At 41.6% G+C, this 22,286-nt stretch overlaps 1 protein-coding gene across 9 annotated transcripts in view; it reads right to left on the bottom strand.

The window, feature by feature from the left end:
* The window catches only part of herc2 (HECT and RLD domain containing E3 ubiquitin protein ligase 2), a 297,727-nt gene that overhangs the window by 222,291 nt on the left and 53,150 nt on the right, over positions 1–22,286 (bottom strand). For 7 of the 9 annotated variants that reach the window (XM_038818501.1, XM_038818504.1, XM_038818505.1 and 4 more), the window contains exons 4-7: positions 8,342–8,561; positions 5,403–5,503; positions 5,135–5,291; positions 4,923–5,033 (exon numbers count right to left, since the gene is read on the bottom strand). In XM_038818501.1, coding sequence (XP_038674429.1) covers positions 4,923–5,033; positions 5,135–5,291; positions 5,403–5,503; positions 8,342–8,561 — 589 coding nt within the window. The remainder of the gene's footprint in view (positions 1–4,922; positions 5,034–5,134; positions 5,292–5,402; positions 5,504–8,341; positions 8,562–22,286) is intronic. The other 2 variants (XM_038818503.1, XM_038818507.1) reach the window with 1 other exon arrangement.

Below are 22,286 nucleotides of genomic sequence, written 5' to 3'. Positions count from 1 at the left end.
ATACTGGGAATGCTGAGGGAGTTCGGCCAGTTCTCAGGATACAAATTAAATACGGTCAAGAGTGAAATGTTTGTGGTACAGGCAAGGGGCCAGGAGAACAGATTGAGAGGGCTACCGTTTAGGTTAGTTGAGGAAAATTTCCGGTATTTGGGAATCCAGGTGGCACGAGACTGGGGCAGGCTGCATAAGTTAAATTTGGCCAGGGTGGTGGAGCAAATGAAGGGAGAGTTTCGGAGATGGGATGCACTCCCGCTGTCGCTGGCAGGGAGGGTGCAGACTGTAAAGATGACAATCCTCCCTCGATTTTTGTTTATTTTTCAGTGCCTCCCGATCTTTATCCCACAGTCCTTCTTCAAAAGAGTTAACGGGCTGATCAGGAGCTTTGTCTGGGCGGGAAAGTCTCCGCGGGTGAAGAAGGCGATATTGGAGAGGAACCGCAGCGAGGGAGGGCTGGCTTTGCCGAGTCTGGTCAATTATTACTGGGCGGCCAACATCGCTATGATAAGGAAGTGGATGGTGGGTACGGGGTCTATTTGGGAGCGGGTGGAGGCGGCTTCGTGCAGGGGCTCCAGTTTGGAAGCCCTGGTCACGGCTCCTCTACCGCTGCCGCCGGCCAAGTACACCACCAGCCCGGTAGTGGTGGCGACCCTGCGGATATGGGGCCAGTGGAGGAGGCATGTGGGGGAGATGGGGGCGTCTGTCTGGGCGCCAATCTGCGACAACCATCGGTTTGCACCCGGCAGTATGGATGGAGGGTTCCGAGTATGGCGGCGAGCAGGGGCGGGAAGGGTGGGTGATATGTTCCTGGAAGGGAGCTTCGCGAGTTTGAGGAGCTTGGAGGAGAAATTTGGGTTGGTAAGGGGAAATGATTTTAGATACCTACAGTTGCGGGACTTTGTTCGTAGACAGGTCCCATCTTTCCCGCGCCTCCCGCCAATGGGGATCCTAGACAGAATAGTCTCTGGGAGGGACGAAGGGGAGTCTCGGGTATTTATAAGGTGCTCATGAGGGAGGAAGGGTCCCAGACAGAGGAACTGAAACTTAAATGGGAGGAGGAGCTAGGCGGGGAAATGGAGGATGGGCTGTGGGCAGAGGCCCTGAGTAGGGTAAACTCGACCGCGACATGTACTAGGCTCGGGCTGATCCAATTTAAGGTCGTTCACCGGGCCCATATGACGGTGGCTCGGATGAGCAAATTTTTCGGGATAGAGGACAAATGCGCTAGGTGCACGGGAGGACCAGCGAAACATGTGCACATGTTTTGGGCATGTCCTGAGCTGAGGGGGTACTGGGAGGGATTTGCGGGGGTCATGTCCCAGGTGCTAAAAACAAGGGTGGTGATGAGTCCAGGGGTGGCAATTTTTGGGGTTTCGGAAGACCCGGGCGTCCAGGGGGAGTAAGCGGCCGATGTGCTGGCCTTTGCTTCCCTGATAGCCCGGCGACGAATATTATTGGCGTGGAGGGACTCAAAGCCCCCGAAGACTGAGTGGTGGCTTGCGGACATATCAAGTTTCCTGGGGATGGAAAAAATTAAGTTCGCCTTGAGGGGATCTGTGCAGGGGTTCACCCGGAGGTGGCAACCATTTATTGATTTCTTTGCGGGAGAGTGAGCGTCAGCAGGGGGGTGGGGGGAGGGGTAGAGTAGAGTAGGAGGGAAAATATGGCGGGTAGTACGGGTGGGAGGGGAGCGGGCTTGTGCAATACGGTACGATGGAAGTATTGAAAGTACGTGGATGTTTGCACATTTTTGCCTTTTTTGCTTCCTTTCTGATGATGTCTGTAACTGTTTATAAAGCCAAAAACTACCTCAATAAAATTGTTTATTGAAAAAAAAAAGCATTAACGAGCCATTCAACCATAGAAATCATCACATCCAAGCCTGCTCCTATTCTCACCTCACACCTATGGCTGTACATTGTCAACAACAATAACAATTTACTTTTATACAACACCCTTAGAGTAGTACACATCCCAAGGCTCTTTACAGATGCCAGTTTGAAACAGAGATCAGGAGGGATGATCCATAACTTGGTCAAGGGAGAACAAAAATCAGCCAAAAAAAACTAACTAGGATGCCAGGTTTCATCATAAAATTTATGAAATACTATTGCAATTATACAGAAGGCTGAGCCAGGCTTCATCATGAACTACTTTGGGTCTCCCACCTTAGGAAGGACAGACTTGGAGAAAGTCCGCAGGAGCTCACCATAATGATATCCAAGAAGTAGGCTTAAAGACTAGGATGTTAGGAGACCATCTGAACAAAGTGGCAAAAATAATGGATGAATTGTGGAATAAGTAAGGAATTACTCTTCCCTCCAGCAAGAAAATGCAGAACAAGGGGCCAGAAAAGCACATCACAGTAAAGGACAAAACAAAAGAGCTTCCATCTCTTGAATCTTACACACTTCAGGTTGTTGCAAAACACATGACAGCTGAGCAAGTGCTATCAAAGTGGAGGCACTCTTATAAGTAGGATACATTGCGACCACTGCAGGTTCCCAAAGCAGCAACGTGATAATAATCACAATCTGTTTTTGATGTTGGCTGAGGGATAAATATTGACCAGGGCACAGGGAGAACTTCTGTGCATTTTTTCCAAGAGTATCATGGGATCCTTTACATGTACCTGATGTGGTTCAACATGTAATCCACAAGGCAGAATCCCAGGCAGTGCAAAGCTCCCTCAGGACTACGCTGCAGTAGAGTCGTTGGAGTGGGGCGTGCATCCACAACATCTTACAAAGAAGTGAGAATGTTACCATTGAAAAATAGATGGCACCCAACGTCATAAGAATGTGGAGTGCATCACCCTAGATGGCCAGCCACACACAATCAATTGAGGGAGTTAAAAATAAAAAAATTGCATCGATATAGCGCTTTTCACAGCTACCAGAAATCTCAAAGTGATTTACAACCAACAAATTACTTTTTGAAGTATTCAATTATGTATACCACTAAGATGAGTGGTAAAGCGAAAAGTGCAGAGGATACTGGAAGTCTGCAGAGGGATTTGGATAGGTTAAGTGAATGGGCTAGGGTCTGGCAGATGGAATACAATGTTGACAAATGTGAGGTTATCCATTTTGGTAGGAATAACAGCAAACGGGATTATTATTTAAACGATAAAATATTAAAGCATGCCGCTGTTCAGAGAGACTTGGGTGTGCTAGTGCATGAGTCACAGATGGTTGGTTTACAAGTGCAACAGGTGATTAAGAAGGCAAATGGAATTTTGTCCTTCATTGCTAGAGGGATGGAGTTTAAGACTAGGGAGGTTATGTTGCAATTGTATAAGGTGTTAGTGTGGCCACACCTGGAGTACTGTGTTCAGTTTTGGTCTCCTTACTTGAGAAAGGACGTACTGGCGCTGGAGGGTGTGCAGAGGAGATTCACTAGGTTAATCCCAGAGCTGAAGGGGTTGGATTATGAGGAGAGGTTGAGTAGACTGGGACTGTACTCGTTGGAATTTAGAAGGATGAGGGGGGATCTTATAGAAACATTTAAAATTATGAAGGGAATAGATAGGATAGATGCGGGCAGGTTGTTTCCACTGGCGGGTGACAGCAGAACTAGGGGACATAGCCTCAAAATAAGGGGAAGTAGATTTAGGACTGAGTTTAGGAGGAACGTCTTCTCCCAAAGGGTTGTGAATCTATGGAATTCCTTGCCCAGCGAAGCAGTTGAGGCTCCTTCATTACATGTTTTTAAGGTAAAGATAGATAGTTTTTTGAAGAATAAAGGGATTAAGGGTTATGGTGTTCGGGCCGGAAAGTGGAGCCGAGTCCACAAAAGATCAGCCATGATCTGATTTAATGGCGGAGCAGGCTCGAGGGGCCAGATGGCCTACTCCTGCTCCTAGTTCTTATGTTCTTATGTTCTTATAGGGTGGACGTAGAGAGGATGTTTCTACTTGTAGGAAAAACAAGAACCAGAGGACACGATATCAGACTAAAGGGGCGATCCTTTAAAACAGACATGGGGAGGAAATTCTTCAGCCAGCGGGTGGTAAATCTGTGGAACTCTTTGCCGCAGAAGGCTGTAGATGCCAAATCACTGAGTGTCCTTAAGATAAAGATAGATAGGTTCTTGATTAATAAGGGTATATGGATTATGGGGAGAAGGCAGGAGAATGGGAATGAGAAATATATCAGCCATGATTGAATGGTGGAGCAGACTCGATGGGCCGAGTGGCCTAATTCAGCTCCTATGTCTTATGGTCTTAAAGAGAGAAACATGGCAATCAATTTATGTACATCAAATACCCACAAGCAGCAACATGGTATTGACCAGAAATCTGTTTCTGTGATGCTGACCGAAGGATAATTATTGGTCAGATCACTGGGGATAACTCAGCAAAATGCTATGGATGCTGGAAACTTAAAATAGAAACAGAAAATGCAAGGAATATTTGGCAGGTATAGCAGCATCCGTAGAGAGGGGAACAGTGTTAACTCCCCTGCTCCACTTCAAAATAGTGCCATGAGATTTGTTGCATCCAACCAAACAGGAAAATAGATCATGTGTCATATTGCTATGGATTGTCACAATAAGCATAGAAATACAGTACATCACAGGTATGGATGTGTTGATCGACAAATGGCTGGAGCATGGGGGCAGGTCATATAAAGAAACCTACAGGAACACATTTAATCACAGCTTAAGGCCTATTCTTCAGTGGTTTGTGTGGCTCAAGTAGCAACCAGCATTCAAAACCCATTAAAAAAAAACACTGCTGTGGGGCCAACAACAGCATGAGCACCAATTCTTGATCATTCCCACTGCCCGAGGCCTGCTGCTGGCAAGGCAGGTGGCTCGAAATTGCAATATTGTCATTGACAAGCGCTGAAAGTTCTCCCAGATTATCAAAACCCTCAGGCCTCCCTGTCATGTTGCATGAAACACTATTTTGCATTTCTTACCTCAGTGTTCCCCTTTGTACTGCCAGTTCTAAAAGTATTGCAAGAGCCAAGTGCTGATCTTGAAGTGGAATGTTTCCTGACCCCTTAGAACTTGGTGCTCCATGAAGATCACTGCAGGACAACACATATTTTAAGGCAAGTATTAATGACCACAAAAATCAATTTGCTTTCTAGTCAAAATATCAAATGTAGCTTGCCCAATACCAACTTACCCTGTAACAACCGACCTGAGAAATTTTGTTGCTCTCTCTACAACCTCAAGCCACACGCTTGATACAGTGCCTTCGTCAAACAATGAAGCTTCTGGAAGAGAACGAAGTGCATCAAGCGATTCCTGCAGTAACTCACTGCACAGGTCTGCATCTTCACCTTCGTATCAAAACACAAAGAAAAATGTGCTCAGAGATCTTACAAACAAAGGCAAAATCTGTCCTCGGACCTGAAAAAATGGCTCCATAATGTCAGGCAGCATCCTCTTACCTGACCTCCAAGCTCTGCGAAGGAATGCGAAGGCAAATGAAAGTGCTGCTCTCGATCCAACTCTGGCAAGTCCTTCAACACCTTTCCCAACTGGCCTAGAACTAATATTTTTAAAATTAAAATGTGGTTACAGGCACAAAAACTTTAAAACGTTTGAAACAAGCAACTTTCTTCTTCAATTGTCTCCTAAACGCAACTGCTTTCAATGGTAGTATAGCTCTATGGGTGTCAATGGTGCCTCCCCATCAAACAGCAACTGGCTTCCATTATTTAAATGACCATTTATCACACGTAAACATACATAGAATATCAGCAAGTGATCGTGGAGTGCTTCACCAGTAAACCTGGTGCTATCTTAATCTGAAATCCCCACACTCCATGTCCACTTTTCATCAGTCTCGATAGCAATCAGGAAAGGAACCCTGGTCAATTTTCTACTGTACAAGTTAAAAATAATGAAGGTCAACTGTAACATCCCAAACGATAAAAGCTAATGCATAACCTAAAAAAATGAAGCTGATCCTTCCATCCTGTAAAGCTTACCACTACAGTAGGCAGAGGGATGAGGATTCTGATCAGGTTTAATATACAATAATCAGGTCAGTTCGGCAAAAATAGTTTCTAGTCAGTTTACTTCATGTCATTTCTCTGTTGAACTCAATGTTTTTCAAAGTGTTACTTTAATTTTCTTCAATTCTGTTCTTGGCCACTTGTTTGAATATTACCTGCTTTGCAAACTGTTGTAACCAGTTCACTAATATTATTTCAGAAATAAACCCTGGCCTAATGTAGCTCCAGTCTCACCTAAATATAGTTGACTCTGCACTGTCCATTAAAGTTGTCCAGCAATGCCACTCACATGTTATAAACAAGACAACTCGAGATGAGCAATGAATGCGAGTCCTACTAGTGATTTCTAAATCTTAAGAATGATTTTCAGAAAATATACCTGCAAATTTAAATTAATAATGCAACACCTTATTATTTTCTTTTATAAGTTAGAAACATTTGGAACTTATCAATTATATTAATGTACAAATTCTCAAATAAAACAGTCAACATAATGCACACCCAACTATTAAAAAACACTTTTGAGGGCAGCACAGTGGCACAGTGGGTTAGCACTGCAGCCTCACGGCACCAAGATCCCAGGTTCTATCCAGGCTCTGGGTCTCTGTTCGTGTGGAGTTTGCACATTCTCCCCGTGTTTGTGTAGGTTTCGGCCTCACAACCAAAAGATGTGCAGGGTAGGTGGATTAGCCATGCTAAATTGCCCCTTAATTGGAAAAAAATGAATTGGGTACTCTAAATTTTTATTTTTTTAAAACTTTTTTGTAAATCCAAGGATGCTTTAACTGATGGCATGGGACTAAGCAATAGTCCTACTCCAACTCAATGGAAGTTACAATGTGCATCTGCCTTTGCAATTAAACTTGTGCAAATTGAGTTCGCTAGTGCTGATTGGCAGACGACCATTTAGCCATATTTTCAGTGGTACAGACATTTCAATCATTAGCAAAGTAAAAGAGGTCAAAAGACAGTAAAACAATAGGCAGCATGGTGGCACAGTGGCTATCACTGCTGCCTGCGGCGCCGAGGACCATGGTTTGAATCCCAGCCCACGGTCACTGTCCATGGGGAGTCTGCACATTCTCCCAGTGCCTGCGTGGGTTTCAGCCTCACAACCCAAAAGATGTGCCACATAGGTGGATTGGCCACGCTAAATTGTCCCTTAATTGGAAAAAAATTGGGTACTCTAAATTTTTTGGAAAGGGACAATAAAACATGCAATAAAGGGAGGTGACAGCCCATTTCAGAACTCTCAATTTTTGTTTCCATTTAAATTTGAAACTCAAATCGAACCCGAAGCTCAGTTTTTTAAAAAAATGACCCTCAACAGGTACAATGCAGGCACCATAGACTATTTTTTCTCACAGATGAACTAAAGGTCAAGGGTCAAACGACAATAGCAAAAAAATAATTGACTTCAAACACCTCACAGATCCCTCTGATGTATAGACAGTAGTAAATTTGAAATTAATGATATAATTCAAAAAATACTAATTTGAATGGTCCCTCCAAAAATGCAAAAATACCCCAAGTCTACAGATGAAAAGCCAAAGTAATAGTGAAAGAGGATGACGGAATCACAGGCAGGGGAATAGAGTTTGCTGCACCTTAAGTCTTCCCAATGTTTAACTAGAGGAAACTCCAGTTCATCCAGTGCTGGATGTTAGACAGAGACAGTAAGGAGATCAACAACGATGGTGGAATGAAAGAACGGAGTTCTGCCAAGAAACACATGGAAGCTGACTCCAGGTTTACAGATAATATCCTCAAGGGATATCATGTAGATAAGGAAGAGGAATGAGGGAACAATAGATGTTTCGGAGACTCCAAAAGGTAATAATGCAAGATTGGAAAGAGGAGCCATGATGTTCTGGCAATCCTGATAGGGGAATAGCACTGGAGAAGGGTGATGGGATCAATTATGTCAACGACTGCAGACAGGTCAAAATGGAATAAAGAAAGTGCTATGTGCGACCCTGAATAAGAATGTTTCAGTGCTGGGCCAGGGCTCAAAATCTGAAGAGGATGCCTCGAAGATGAAGTTGCAGGAAGATGGATTTGTATTGGAAGCAACACATTCAAGGACTCAACAGAAGAAAGGGAGATTGGTGATGGTAAGATAAGCTGAAGGAACATAAGGATGAAGAACAAGAAGGGATAAAGGCAATGTTGGTCAAAGGTTTAGAGTCTAGGGAACAGAGGTGAATCTCATGAACAAGATGAGTTGCAAAATGGAGTATGGGGATATTGGAGAGAAACTTAAGATGATGTGGGTTCAGGGTGAGCAAAGGGGGAAAGCAGGATAGCAGCTGAACAGATTCTCCTTTCTTTGTCCGTAAGTTTGAGACTACATTAGCCTTGAAATATACCTTTTCTTATCAGCAACAGGCATTGGGACATTAATGCTCTTCCATTTAATATTTGTTTGTTCCAAGAGCACACTTCTACTCAGTGCAATGAAGTATCGTTCAAGGACTGCCAATCTCTGCTTCAATCTTATCCCAGAGAGTGTTGTGGTTGCAGCTTGCGCAGCAATCGTCTGCTGCTCCTTCACAAGTACATGTAGACACTCTTTCAATTCGCTCACATCTACAAGAAAAATTCAATATAGTTATTACTTTCAAGCAATAAAAGAAACATCATTGTAAATGACAATGGAGATTAGTATTTCTTGTAGAATGAAATATTAATGATCAGCATTTTCACTCATGTTTATTCTACTACACCCTTTACAAACCAATGCAACCTTACATATGGGATAATAAGACCTCAGATTATTTTTTTAAAATTTTTCTTGAGATGTGGGCGTCGCTGGCTGGGCATTTGTTGCCCATCCCTAATTTCCCTTGGTCAGAGTGGCTTTCAGTGGTGGGGCAGTTAAGACTTAACTGCATCACTGTGTGGGTCTGGAGTCACATGTAGGCCAGACAGGGTAAGGACAGCAGAGCATTATCCATGGTCTCTGGATTAATAATCCAGTGACAATACCACTACACCACTGCTCCTCAAACACCCTTTCTGTTTCATGTTCATCCAACAATTGGGTACCTAGGACGAACCAAAACAGAAAAATATTTTTCTTCCAGTCATTCCCTGCCTCCATGTGTTATATCCAATATACATTATTCCAATAATTGACAGATCCCATCAAACATATCCAGCACATTTGAGAATCAGACATAAGGACACAAATCTGTAGGACTTCAGTACACAGAAACATACAACTTAGGAGCAGGTGCAGGAGCAAGCCATTCGGCCCTTCAAGTCTCTCTCATTCAGTAAGATTAATACTGATGTTTGTAAGCTCAACTCCACATTTCCACCTACCGCCGATAACCTTTCACCTCCTTGCTTATGAAGAATCTATCTACCTCTTGCCGTCAGAATATTGTAAGACTCTGCTTCCACTGCCTTTTGAGGAAGAGAGATTCAAAGACACATGGCTCATTCCTTCCCGAAATGAGAGATCTCTTATTTTTAAACAGTTGCCCCGAGCTCTGGATTCTCCTACAAGATATAACATCCTCTCCACATTCACAATGTTAAAACCCCTCAGGATTGTATATGTTTCAATCAAATAGCATTTAACCTTTCTAAACTCCGGCAGATACAAGCCTAACCTGAACAACCTTTCCTCATAAGACAACCTGCCCAATTCAGTTATTACTTCAGGAAATCACCTCTGAGCTGCTTCCAAAACATTTATATCCTTCCTTAAATAATACTAATCCAAATGTGGCCTCACCAATGCCTTGTATAATTAATCATGATGTGGAGATGCCGGCGTTGGACTGGGGTGAGCACAGTAAGAAGTCTTACAACACCAGGTTAAAGTCCAATAGGTTTGTTTCAAACACGAGCTTTCGGAGCACGGCTCCTTCTTCAGGTGAATGATTCCATTCACCTGAAGAAGGAGCCGTGCTCCGAAAGCTCGTGTTTGAAACAAACCTGTTGGACTTTAACCTGGTGTTGTAAGACTACTTGTATAATTAAAGCATAACCTCCATTAGTTTGTATTCAGTTTCCCTCGCAATAAATGACAATATTCTATTATCATTCCTAATTACTTGCTGCACACCTGCACACTAGATTTAGCAATTCATGCACTGGGACACTTAGATACCTCTGCATCTCAGGGCTCTGCAAAGCTCACCATTTAAATACTATGCTTCCAGTTTGTTTTTCCTTCCAAAATGGACAATTTCCCACATTATACCCCATTTGCCAGGTCTATATCCACTCTCATAAGCCATCTAGATATTTTTGTAGCCTCCTTCTGTCCTCTTCACATCTTATCGAAGCAATTTTGGTTTCATCAACAAACTTAGCAAACATACCCTGAAAAATTGTAGAAAAGTTGAGGCCCCAGTACTAACCCCGGTAACACACCATCTTGCCAACCAGAAAAAGGATAAAAGAAGATGCTTATACAATAAAATGATCGTTTTGCAAAAAGGTTGAAAACAAAATTGTCTTAATTAATCTTCCAAATAAACATTTAGCATTTAATACCAGAAAAATCAGACAGTGTATCAGACTGTCATAATCAAAAGATTCTCCCATTTCCTTAACCTTGTAAATGTCGCCACAGACCCAGAAGGCCATAGAGCTGACTGGTGTTGACTTAACCCAAGGGTCAGCACAACTCAGGCATGGAGCAAGTCTGAAAAGGCAAGATTGCCATGAATAACCTCAGCCAGTACGGGAATTGAACCTGGCTGTTGGCGTTGCTCCACATAACGAACCAGCCGTCCAGCCACTGAGCTAAGCGATCCCCCCAACCTCGAAATACTAACCCAGAGTCAAAACACATGGACCACACAACACGTGTTCCCATCAACCACTATTCTTATGTGAACCAATTCTCACAAACTCCACGTTCCCGGTCCACTGTAAAGGAGCTTCGCTGTTCTCTCCTGGGTCAGGACACAGCAACCACTTGCTTGTCCCTTTCTTTGGCTGATAAAACATATTACAAAAAGTAAATCACTCCTTTAAGTGTGATACAATTACATTATATAAATAAAAATTCAAATAAACAGCAAATAGATACTTATTAAAGTATTTGTTTCAATTATATATTGGAATGATACAACGGTTACATTTGAATTTCAGCATCACAATTGCAGAGAACTTTGAAATAAATGAAATAACCGTAATGAGAAAAATAAGAGGCTGAAAACAAATTTAAAACCAGAGGAAAGAGAGAGAGAGAGAAAATGGAAATATAGAATAAATGGTTCAGTGAAAAATAGAAAAGAAAGAGGACAGAAAGAAATGAGGGGATGGGATGGGAATAAGTGGGGAGAGGACAGACAAAAAAAAGATAAAAGATTGACAGACCAATTCCCTGAAATTATCAGCAATCTGGAGCAAAGAGAAGACAGAGAAGGGGAGGAAAGCGAAATGAAGCAGAACAAAAAAAAGACGAAAGCTGGCAAAGACAGAAGCAGCATACGGAGGAGGGACACAATGAGAAAGTTGGAAGGAAGAGTTCCTGCTTGAACGAGAGCAGAAAAATGTGCCACGCTGAATTTTGGAGAGTAAGGAAGAAGAATTCATTATCACCTGGCAGGTTTAGGGGACAAGTGATTCCATGAAAGGATGAGGAATAAAAAAGCTTACAGGAAATGCAAACCTATTGTCTCTGTAAAAGTAGGTCAGAATGGTGTCAGATGGATGTACCTTTAAGAAATGGGTGTTTATCAAATAGCTGCAGTGATGTCAGTGTGTGGGTGGAGCTGGGTTGTCTGTCTTTCACTTTGGTTTTTGAGCTGGCAGGTGGATAGCTGCATTCAAAACAAGCAGCTGTATAATGATCTCTCTCTGCAAGCTAAAGAATGTCTCCAGATCATTGATGATTTCAAAGTAATACCTGTTTCTGTAGAGCATTAAAACCTGCTGTCTTTATTTTTAAAATAATTTAACTTATGGATGTTGTTTGGGAAGTTATTACGGGTTACCTATCGAATATTGGATTTGGGAAAGTATCAGTGTTTGTAGTTGCTAAGATGTTTATTGTGTGTTTATAAAATGTTAACTGGATTCATAGAATAAACATTGTTTTGTTTTAAACATACTTTAGCTCCACACCTGTAAAGTGGGCCCTTGTGTTCCCCATAACCAAAATCTATTTAAAGTTGTGGGTCAGGTGAACTCCATGAAATACTTTGGGGTTCTCGAAACCTTGGCCCATAATAATGGGGGTTTGGGGTTTAAAATTGGGAGAGCAATTGTTGAGAATGTTTGGGTACTGATGGTCTAGGTGACCTGCTGAAAACTAAAATAGCATTTTTTTTTCTTCATGGCATTAACCAGCTATCAATTGTGAAACATAAAAGTACTTAAATTGGATCGTTTGATATGAAAATCTAAACTCTTCCAAGAAATCATGCTCCCAGACTGCCTGGAAATCTACTACTAATTTGTGCCTTCAATGTTTGTAAATTCCCCCTTCAGGAACGAAGTATCCTAATGCAAATTCATTTCATACTTATAAATCAACTGATTTGGCAATATAGCAATTCTGCATGATTTGTTTATTGCTACTTTAAGATGAGTGGACAAGCTAAGTGTTAGATGTATGGCCACTGCCAGATCTGCTTCAGCATTACCCTTAACCCATTTGTCATGATTCAATACTGCTTACCATTCAAAGAAAGATATGGAGGCTGCACTACTCCTCAATGGGTGGCTCCCTTTCTCAATTCTCTAGACACTTTACAGTTATACTTACGACACTGCACTGCCCTGCCTTAAACACATATAGCAGACTACATGCAGGAATTTGTTGCAGATTTGGGAAGTGAAGCTCAATGAAACTAAAGGTCCGTCACTTCTTCAATCTCCAGATTACTCTCAGTGCAATGCGCAAATGAGTGCAAAAAAAAGGAGATAAAACAGATGAATGTGTGGCAGGAAAGATGATGCAGGATGGAGAGCTTTAAGATTCTTAGGACATTGGAATGACTATGGGGAAGATGGCGACTGTACAGGTTTTGGACAGACTGCACCCGAATACAGCCAGGATGGAATTTCTTGTGGGGCGTTTTGCTTGTGCAGTGGGGACGTTTTAAACTAACTTGATAAAGGTTTGGGACCCAGAAAATAATATCAGAGAGGAATACCAAGCTGCACAAAATATTGGGAAAGATAGATGGTGCTAGAGTAGGAAATACTAATAGGTGGGGTCAGAGTTAAAGATAATGAAATAGAGTCAAAATCAGGGTTACGGTGCATGTTTGTGATTGTACGGAGTGTGGTAAATAAGACTGGTGAATCGCAGGCCCAGATTGCCCTGTAAAAATATGGTGTTGTGGCTATCACAGAGACCAGGTTCGAAGAAGGGCAGGACTGGGTTCAATAGTCCTGGATACAAGGTGCTCAGGATCGATAGGAAAGGGATAAAAAGTGAAGGGGTGTTAACTATTGATTAAGGAGAACATTGCAGTGCTGAAAAAACATGATGCCTCAGAGGGGTCTAGGACGGAATGTATTTGGCTAGAACTAAGGAACACAAACGGTGACGTTACATTGCTCGGTGTAATCCAAAGGATATCAGCTAGTGGGAAGGATGGAAAGGAACATGTTTGCAAGGAAATTAGAGAGGTGCAAAAAATTATAGACTACTTCCAATGGGGAACTTTAATAATCCAAATACTGGGATAGCATGAGTGCAAAGGGCAGAGAGTTAAAGAGTTCCTAGAGTGCGTTCCCACGAATTTTGTTCAACAGTAGGTTTCCAGTGCAACGAGGAAGGAGACGCTGGGAACAAGGTGGGCCAAGTGTCGGTCGGCAAACATTTAGGGGACAGTGGTCATTGTATCATAAGGTTTAGACTGACTATAGAAAAGTAAAAAGAACAATTCAGAGTAAAAAAACTTAACATAAGGAAAGCCAACTTGAAAGGAATGAGAATAGATCTGTGAAAATAAATCGGCACCAACAGGTTGGCAGGAAAGACCGTAGCTGATCAATGTGCTCCCCCAAACAAGAGGCTAATTCAGTCACAATCAAGGTATATTCCCTCGCAAGGGAAAGGTAACGCAAACAAATTCAGAGCTTCCTGGATGACAAATGAGAAATTAAGATAAAGAAGCAAAAGTGTGCTTATGACAGGTATCAGGTAGAAACTACAACTGAGAATCAGGTTGAATATACAAGGCTCAGAGGGAAGGTGGAAACAAGGAAGTGAAGCAAAGAGGGAGCATGAAAAGAGGCTGGCAGCTAACATAAAAGAGAATTCCAAAGTACTTTATAGGTATATAAATAGTAAAAGCGTCGGTGAAAGGAAGAGCAAGGATGATGAGGGACCAAAAAGGGAATTTACATATGGAGGTAGAGGGCACAGCTAAGGTATTCAATGAATACTTTGTATCTGCCTTTACCAAAGAAGAAGATGCTACCCAAATCATGGTAAATGAGGTAGTAATTCAGACACTAGAATGGTTTAAAATTCAAAATGAGATGGTGGTATCGGTTAGGTTATCTGTACTTAAAGGTTGATCAAGCATGAGAATCGGTTGTGGTGCATAAAAGGGTATTGCAAGAAGTGAAGGCAATGGCCATAAATTTTCAGTCTTCCTTAAACTCATGGGTGGTGCCAGAGGACTTTGCAAACATTAAATACTTATTCAAAAAAGCAGGCAAGAACAATCCCAGCAACTACAGACCAGCAAGATTAACTTTGGTGGTGTGGAAACTTCTAGAAACAATCATTCTGAACAAAGTTAGTAGTCACGTGGGCAAATATGGGTTGATTAAGGAAACTATATTTTAAATCTGTATTTAACTTAAAACTTTGAAAAAGGGTTGCCTCCAAAAATTACCAACTGTATTAACCAGTAGAGAAAACATGTTTTTCCTTTTAAGCAGAATACAACACAGCAAAAAATGTAGGTTTACAGTCCTGTGCGAGTTTGTACACAACTAATAACTTGGCAGCAGTACCAAGATGACACCCATCACGTGCTGAAGTTCTTTTAACAGATGAATCATATTCAAATAACTTGGAGCTCTTTAAAAGAGCTCATGTTCTTAAAGGAATAAAAGGTTATGGTAAGCGGGCAGGCACATGGAGCAGAGTCCACAAATGATCAGCCATGATATTGTTGAATGGCAGAGCAGACTCGATGGGCCAGATGACCTACTCCTGCTCCTAGTTCTTATGTTCTTAACAGAGGGTTGAAGAAGTGCACATGGACTTCTAAAAGGTGTTTGATGCTGTGCTACATGACAGAGTAAAGTCATAAAAAGGGCAGTAGCAACATGGTTACGGAATTGGCTAAGTGGCAGGAAACAGACAGTAATGGTTAATGGATGTTTTTGGGGCTGCAGGAAGGTTTGTCGTGTTTCCCAGGGATTAGAAGTGGGATACTTGCTTTTCCGGATGTATATTAATGACCTAGATCTTGGTGCATAGGGCACAATTTTAACGTTTGCAGAAGGATATAAAATGCGGAAACATAAGAAAGAGAGTGTAGGACTTCAAAATGACAGATACAAGTAGGTGCAATGGGCGGGCAGGTGAAGTTCAATGCAGAGAAATGTGAAAGTTCAATGCAGATTCATTTTGGTAGCAAGAACACAAAGAAACAGTATTAAATAGAGTCCAACTCTAAAAGGGTTGCAGGAGCAGAGGGACTTGGGTGTAGATGTAAATGAGTCATTGAAGGTGGCAGGACAGGTTAATAAAACATGCAGTATCCTGGCAGTGGCGGACTGACCAGGGTGCCAGCTTGCCCGATGGCAAGTGGGCCCCTGATGAAGTGGGCCCCCTATATCAAATAAAAATGCAATAAAGAAACAAACACAGACAACTGTTTTAGTAATAAAAAGGAAGAAGAAAAAAAAGAGAACAGTACACAAATAAGCAGTGCATGAAAAGGAACGAAGCAGGGGAGGTAGTGGAAGGATGTGGAATAGGGGGGCCCGGGTCGGGCATAATTAAGGAAATTCCATGTTTTCAGCAAGAATGTGTGAATTTAAAGATAAAGATTGTTAGTCAAGGACAGTATTACGGTGGCTGAGAGGACATTTGATGAGGACTCGAATACTGAGGTAGTATGGGCTGAGTTAAGAAACAGGAAAGGAGAGGTCACCCTGTTAGGGGTTTTCTATAGGCCTCCGAAAAGTTCCAGAGATGTAGAGGAAAGGATTGCAAAGATGATTCTGGATAGGAGCGAAAATAACAGGGTAGTTGTTATGGGGGACTTTAACTTTCCAAATATTGACTGGAAACACTATAGTTCGAGTACTTTAGATGGATCCGTTTTTGTCCAATGTGTGCAGGAGGGTTTCCTGATGCAGTATGTAGATAGGCCAACAAGAGGCGAGGCCATATTGGATTTGGTACTGGGTAATGAACCAGGACAGGTGTTAGATTTGGAGGTAGGTGAGCATTTAGGTGATAGTGACCACAATTCGATTACGTTTACTTTAGCGATGGAAAGGGATAGGTACAAACCGCAGGGCAAGAGTTATTGCTGGGGGAAAGGCAATTATGTTGCGATGAGGCAAGACTTAGGATGCATCGCCTGGAGAGGAAAACTGCAAGGGATGGACACAATGGAAATGTGGAGCATGTTCAAGCAACAGCTACTGCGTGTCCTTGATAAGTATGTACCTGTTAGGCAGGGAGGAAGTGGTCGAGAGAGGGAACCATGGGTTACTAAAGCAGTTGAATCACTTGTCAAGAGGAAGAAGGAGGCTTATGTGAAGATGAGACGTGATGGTTCAGTTGGGTCGCTTGAGAGTTATAAGTTAGCTAGGAAGGCTCTAAAGAGAGAGCGAAGAAGAGCCAAGCGAGGACATGAGAAGTCTTTGGCAGGTAGGATCAAGGATAACCCTAAAGCTTTCTATAGGTATGTCAGGAATAAAAGAATGACTAAGGTAAGAGTAGGGCCAGTCAAGGACAGTAGTGGGAAGTTGTGCGTAGAGTCAGAGGAGATAGGAGAGGTGCTAAATGAGTATTTTTCGTCAGTATTCACACAGGAAAAAGACAAAGTGTCGAGGAGAATACTGAGATACAGGCAACTAGACTAGAAGGGCTTGAGGTTCACAAGGAGGTGTTAGCGATTCTGGAAAGTGTGAAAATAGATAAGTCCCCTGGGCCGGATGGGATTTATCCTAGGATTCTCTGGGAAGCTAGGGAGGAGATTGCTGAGCCTTTGGCTTTGATCTTTAAGTCATCTTTGTCTACAGGAATAGTGCCAGAGGACTGGAGGATAGCAAATGTTGTCCCCTTGTACAAGAAGGGGAGTAGAGATAACCCCAGTAACTATAGGCCAGTGAGCCTTACTTCTGTTGTGGGAAAAGTCTTGGAAAGGTTTATAAAAGATAGGATGTATAATCATCTGGAAAGGAATAATTTGATTAGAGATAGTCAACCTGGTTTTGTGAAGGGTAGGTCGTGTCTCACAAACCTCATTGAGTTCTTCGAGAAGGTGACCAAACAGGTGGATGAGGGTAAAGCAGTTAATGTGGTGTATATGGCTTTCAGTAAAGCGTTTGATAAGGTTCCCCACGCTAGGCTATTGCAGAAAATACAGAGGCATGGGATTCAGGGTGATTTAGCAGTTTGGATCAGAAATTGGCTAGCTGATAGAAGACAAAGAGTGGTGGTTCATGGGAAATGCTCTGACTGGTGTCCAGTTACTAGTGGTGTGCCACAAGGATCTGTTTTGGGGCCGTTGCTGTTTGTCATTTTTATAAATGACCTGGAGGAGGGCGTAGAAGGATGGGTGAGTAAATTTGCAGATGACACTAAAGTCGGTGGAGTTGTGGACAGTGCAGAAGGACGTTACAAGTTACAGAGGGACATAGATAAGCTTCAGAGCTGGGCTGACAGGTGGCAAATGGAGTTTAATGCAGAAAAGTATGAGGTGATTCATTTTGGAAGGAATAACAGAAAGGCAGAGTTCTGGGCTAATGGTAAGATTCTTGGTAGTGTGGACGAGCAGAGAGATCTCGGTGTCCATATCCATAGATCCCTGAAAGTTGCCGCCCAGGTTGAGAGGGTTGTTAAGAAGGCGTACGGTGTGTTAGCTTTTATTGGTAGAGGAATTGCGTTTCGGAGCCATGAGGTCATGTTGCAGTTGCACAAAACTCTGGTGCGGCCGCATTTGGAGTATTGTGTGCAGTTCTGGTCGCCACATTATAGGAAGGATGTGGAAGCATTGGAAAGGGTACAGAGGAGATTTACAAGAATGTTGCCTGGTATGGAGGGAAGATCATATGAGGAAAGGCTGAAGGACTTGAGGCTGTTTTCGTTAGAGAGAAGGTGGTTAAGAGGTGACTTAATTGAGGCATACAAAGATGATCAGAGGATTAGATAGGGTGGACAGTGAGAGCCTTTTTCCTCGGATGGTGATGTCCAGCACGAGGGGACATAGCTTTAAATTGAGGGGAGATAGATATAGGACAGATGTCAGAGGTAGGTTCTTTACTCAGAGAGTAGTAAGGGCGTGGAATGCCCTGCCTGCAACAGTAGTGGACTCGCCAACACTAAACGCATTCAAATGGTCATTGGATAGGCATATGGACGATAAGGGAATAGTGTAGAGGGACTTTAGATGGGGTTGACAGGACGGTGCAACATTGTGGGCTGAAGGGCCTGTACTGCGCTGTAACGTTCTATGTTCTAAGGGGCCTGTGAATCTTTGAAGGGCCCTTAAAAATTATAATTAATTAGATAAATAAATAAATAAATCTCCAACTTCTTTCCTGAGATTTGTATTCTAACTTAATATAATTGTTTTTAAAAAGAGCAATACCAGATAAAAATGCAATAAAGAAACAAACAAATAATCACTCAGTGCATGAAGGAACGAAGCAGTGTTAAACGGATGTGAAAAGGAGTGGGGGGGGGGCCTGGATCACCCGGGTCGGACATAGTTAGAAATCCACGTTTTCAGCAAGAGTGTGTGAATTTAAAGATAAAGTTACAGTTTGTGATTTGAGATGGTCGGCAACTTGAAAGGATATCAAGCAGTACATGGGGTCGTGAGGTGACCGTGAATAATGAGGTCAAAGATATTGAAGTGATAAGCCATGATCGGTAAACTCAAAGGGTTGCGACTCGTAACACTACACTGGTATCAAACTGAACATGTTAACTTTGGTCGTGGGACCATTCTTAATGTCTTACAATAGTCGGCCCAAACTTCTACGTTTCAACAGTTGTCTCATTTGCTTGCTGGTGTGAACACTGGACAGTGGATTGTCTCCTCTTCTGAAGCTGCATAGGCCACAGTAGTATTGACTAATGAACATAGCCTATTGAAGTGTAAGTAAGTTATTTTATATTTTTTATCAAGTAGGGGTTTATCTGGCGTTCCTTCAAGTTATTCTTGCAATCATCAATATTCATTTTTCCCAATGTGCGCTATTTTTAATTAAGTTTTTATTTCAGGAATATTACCCCTATCAGCATGGAAAAGAAAAAGCATAAATCTGGGTCACTAAAACGCAAAGAACAAAAAGAAGCAGAAAGGAAGGAATCAGCCAAGCCATGCAGGCCTATTACATAGTTTATAATACCACAAGCACAATCCACATCAATATCCAGTTCTGCAACAAATAATCAAGAAGCAAGAAACAATGCTCATGGTGATGATGCAATGACATGCAAGTTACAAGAACAGAGAAGAGCTACTTTGAATGTAGAGACAAATACAAGTGCATCCATTACTAATCAACCCAGGCCCAATATTTCTTCTGGCTTCCTTGTTCCGGTATCTGTACTGCTTGTAGTTGCAACATCTGAACACATAGCTTCAACTAGTGACAGGGAATCAGATATTCCTTCAAGCTTAAATGACTTGGTTTCTGAAGCACATCCTGTAAATGAACCTACGCAAGAAAATGAAAGATCAATTACTGGAATCTTCCAATATCCATCACGAGCAAAGCTAAAACAGTTTTTTGCTGAACATCCACTTCAGCCACTTGATGATCTGCCATTTGATGCTCGTTTGTATGAGAGGAAAATTATGAATGACTCAGTCCCAAGAAAATGGCTAACATATAACAAAGAAAATAGATGCTTATATTGTTCATACCTTAACACTTGTAATCCATCACCCTTTGTTCGTGGCTTTAGTGACCACAGGCGTATTAGCCAGAGCTTAACTTTACATGAATCGACAACAACAAATGTCAGAAATGCTCAGCAATATATCAGTGTGGTTAATGATGGCACCTTAGATACATTTTTTGCAGCATTACTAATTAAAAGGAAAGAAGTATTGAAGCAGATAAGTATTGTCATGAGGATTATAGACATCATAAAGATGTTAGGCAAGCAAGCACTTCCTTTTCGAGGTCACAGAAATGAATCGGCCTACACTCTAGATAATGAGGTTCTGAATCATGGCAATTTTTTAGCTACAGTGCAGTTGATGGCAAAATATGACCCCATTATGGCAGCTCACGTTTCTGCAGTGCAAAACAAGTGTAAACAAAGAATCAAACAATTAGAGCAACAAGGAAAGGCTCAAAGTAAAGGCCATGGTGGACTTGTTACATACCTGAGTAAAACAACTATAAACATGTTAATCAAAATTATGAAGAATATGATACAAGAAAGAATTAGTCATGAAGTTTCTCAAGCAAAATATTATTCTATTCAGGTTGATTCAACACAAGATAATTCATCCATCAATCAGTTTAGCATTATTATTCGGTATGTGCTTAAAGGTATTATCTGTGAGCGACTACTTTCAGTTGTGCCAAGTAATGATGGTACAGGACAGGGACTTTTTGATCTATTGATTGAAACATTATAGCATCTTAAAATTGACCCCCAAAAATGTTTATCTGATAGCACAGATGGCGCTGCAAGCTACCATGGCCAGTATAATGGTTTACAAAGTAAAACTGCTGATGTGGCTGATCAACATGTTCATATATGGTGCTATGCCCATGCCTTGAATTTGGTGATAACTGAAACAACAAAATGTTGTGTGCCTGCAGTTTCTTTTTTCAATTTGCTCCAGAATATAGTAACTTTTGTGAAAGCATCATACAAGAGAATGGCTGTATGGATAGAAGTTGTTGGAAAACATCTAGGACAAATGAAACGGTTAAAGCTAATTGGTGAGACCAGATGGTCAGGAAAATCCAGTGCAGCAACAACTATATTTGGACGTTTTGATGATGCCACTGCCAGTACTTTCGTAAATCTATTGACATGCTTATCAATGATACAAGATTCAGAAAAGTTTGATGCAAAAACAAAACATGAAGCAAATGTTTTACTTCAAAGTCTTCTAAAGTTTGAAACCATATTGCCAGCATTTACTTACTTGTATATATTTGAAACTACAACCCCGTTATCAAGTTATCTACAGACAAGTGGTTTAGATATGTTTACTGCATGGAGTTTGGTAGATTCAGCTACAACAAAGTTGAAGGAACAGACAAGAACATTTGATAACGTTCACAGCAAGGCTTTGGAATTTGTAAATAAATGTAATGACAGGATTTCACAGATGAATATGGATGAAAATCAAACATTGGAAATTGATGCGTTGGAAACAGCATTTCCAGTTAAGAGGCAGAGGAAGAAGAAAAGAATGGCAGATGAGCTTATTGATGATGAAAGAAATTCCTCAGATTCTCTAGCTGATTTTCGAGTAAATGTGTTTAACCTAATAATGGATCGCATTGTCCAGTCACTAGAATCACGCTTTGTACAACACAAACAGTTGTATAAAGATTTGTCCTGCTTGGACCCAGCAAAGTTTAAAACTATTGCAGAGAAGGGCCTTGAAGATGAAGCATTGGAAGGTATTATTAAGTTGTTCCCACAAATCAACAAAGATCAAGTAATATTGGAATTGTTTTCTTTTGCTTCAAACTTTGATGTATTAAAGCTATTGCTTAATGATGGTGAGAATATGGATTCCAGTTGCAACAATTGTAAAATTTGCAGCACTTGCCCATCGTGTGTACTAAAAATTCTGGCATCCAACAGACTTCATGACAAGGCATATGATAACCTCTATGAACTTTATAAAGTCATCTGCACACTATCAGTTACTCAAGTCCAATGTGAGAGGACATTTTCAAAGCTAAAGATCATAAAGACAAGGTTAAGAAATTCGCTGTCTGAGGATAATTTGGAATCATACATGTTGCTATCCGTTGAAAAGGAATTGTTAGACGAATTGGATGCAGAAGCAATTATTAGCAGATTCGCACAATCATCTAGCGAACACATACGATTGCTCTTAATATAGTGGACTGCATGCAATGCTTTATTGTGCTTTTGAACTATCTGTTAATGTGTAAATTGTGCAGTAAACTATTTAA

This window comes from Scyliorhinus canicula, chromosome 14 (genome assembly GCF_902713615.1).
Source record: "Scyliorhinus canicula chromosome 14, sScyCan1.1, whole genome shotgun sequence".
In the NCBI taxonomy this organism is placed as follows: domain Eukaryota; kingdom Metazoa; phylum Chordata; class Chondrichthyes; order Carcharhiniformes; family Scyliorhinidae; genus Scyliorhinus; species Scyliorhinus canicula.
This window is presented reverse-complemented; position numbering and strand designations above follow the sequence as displayed.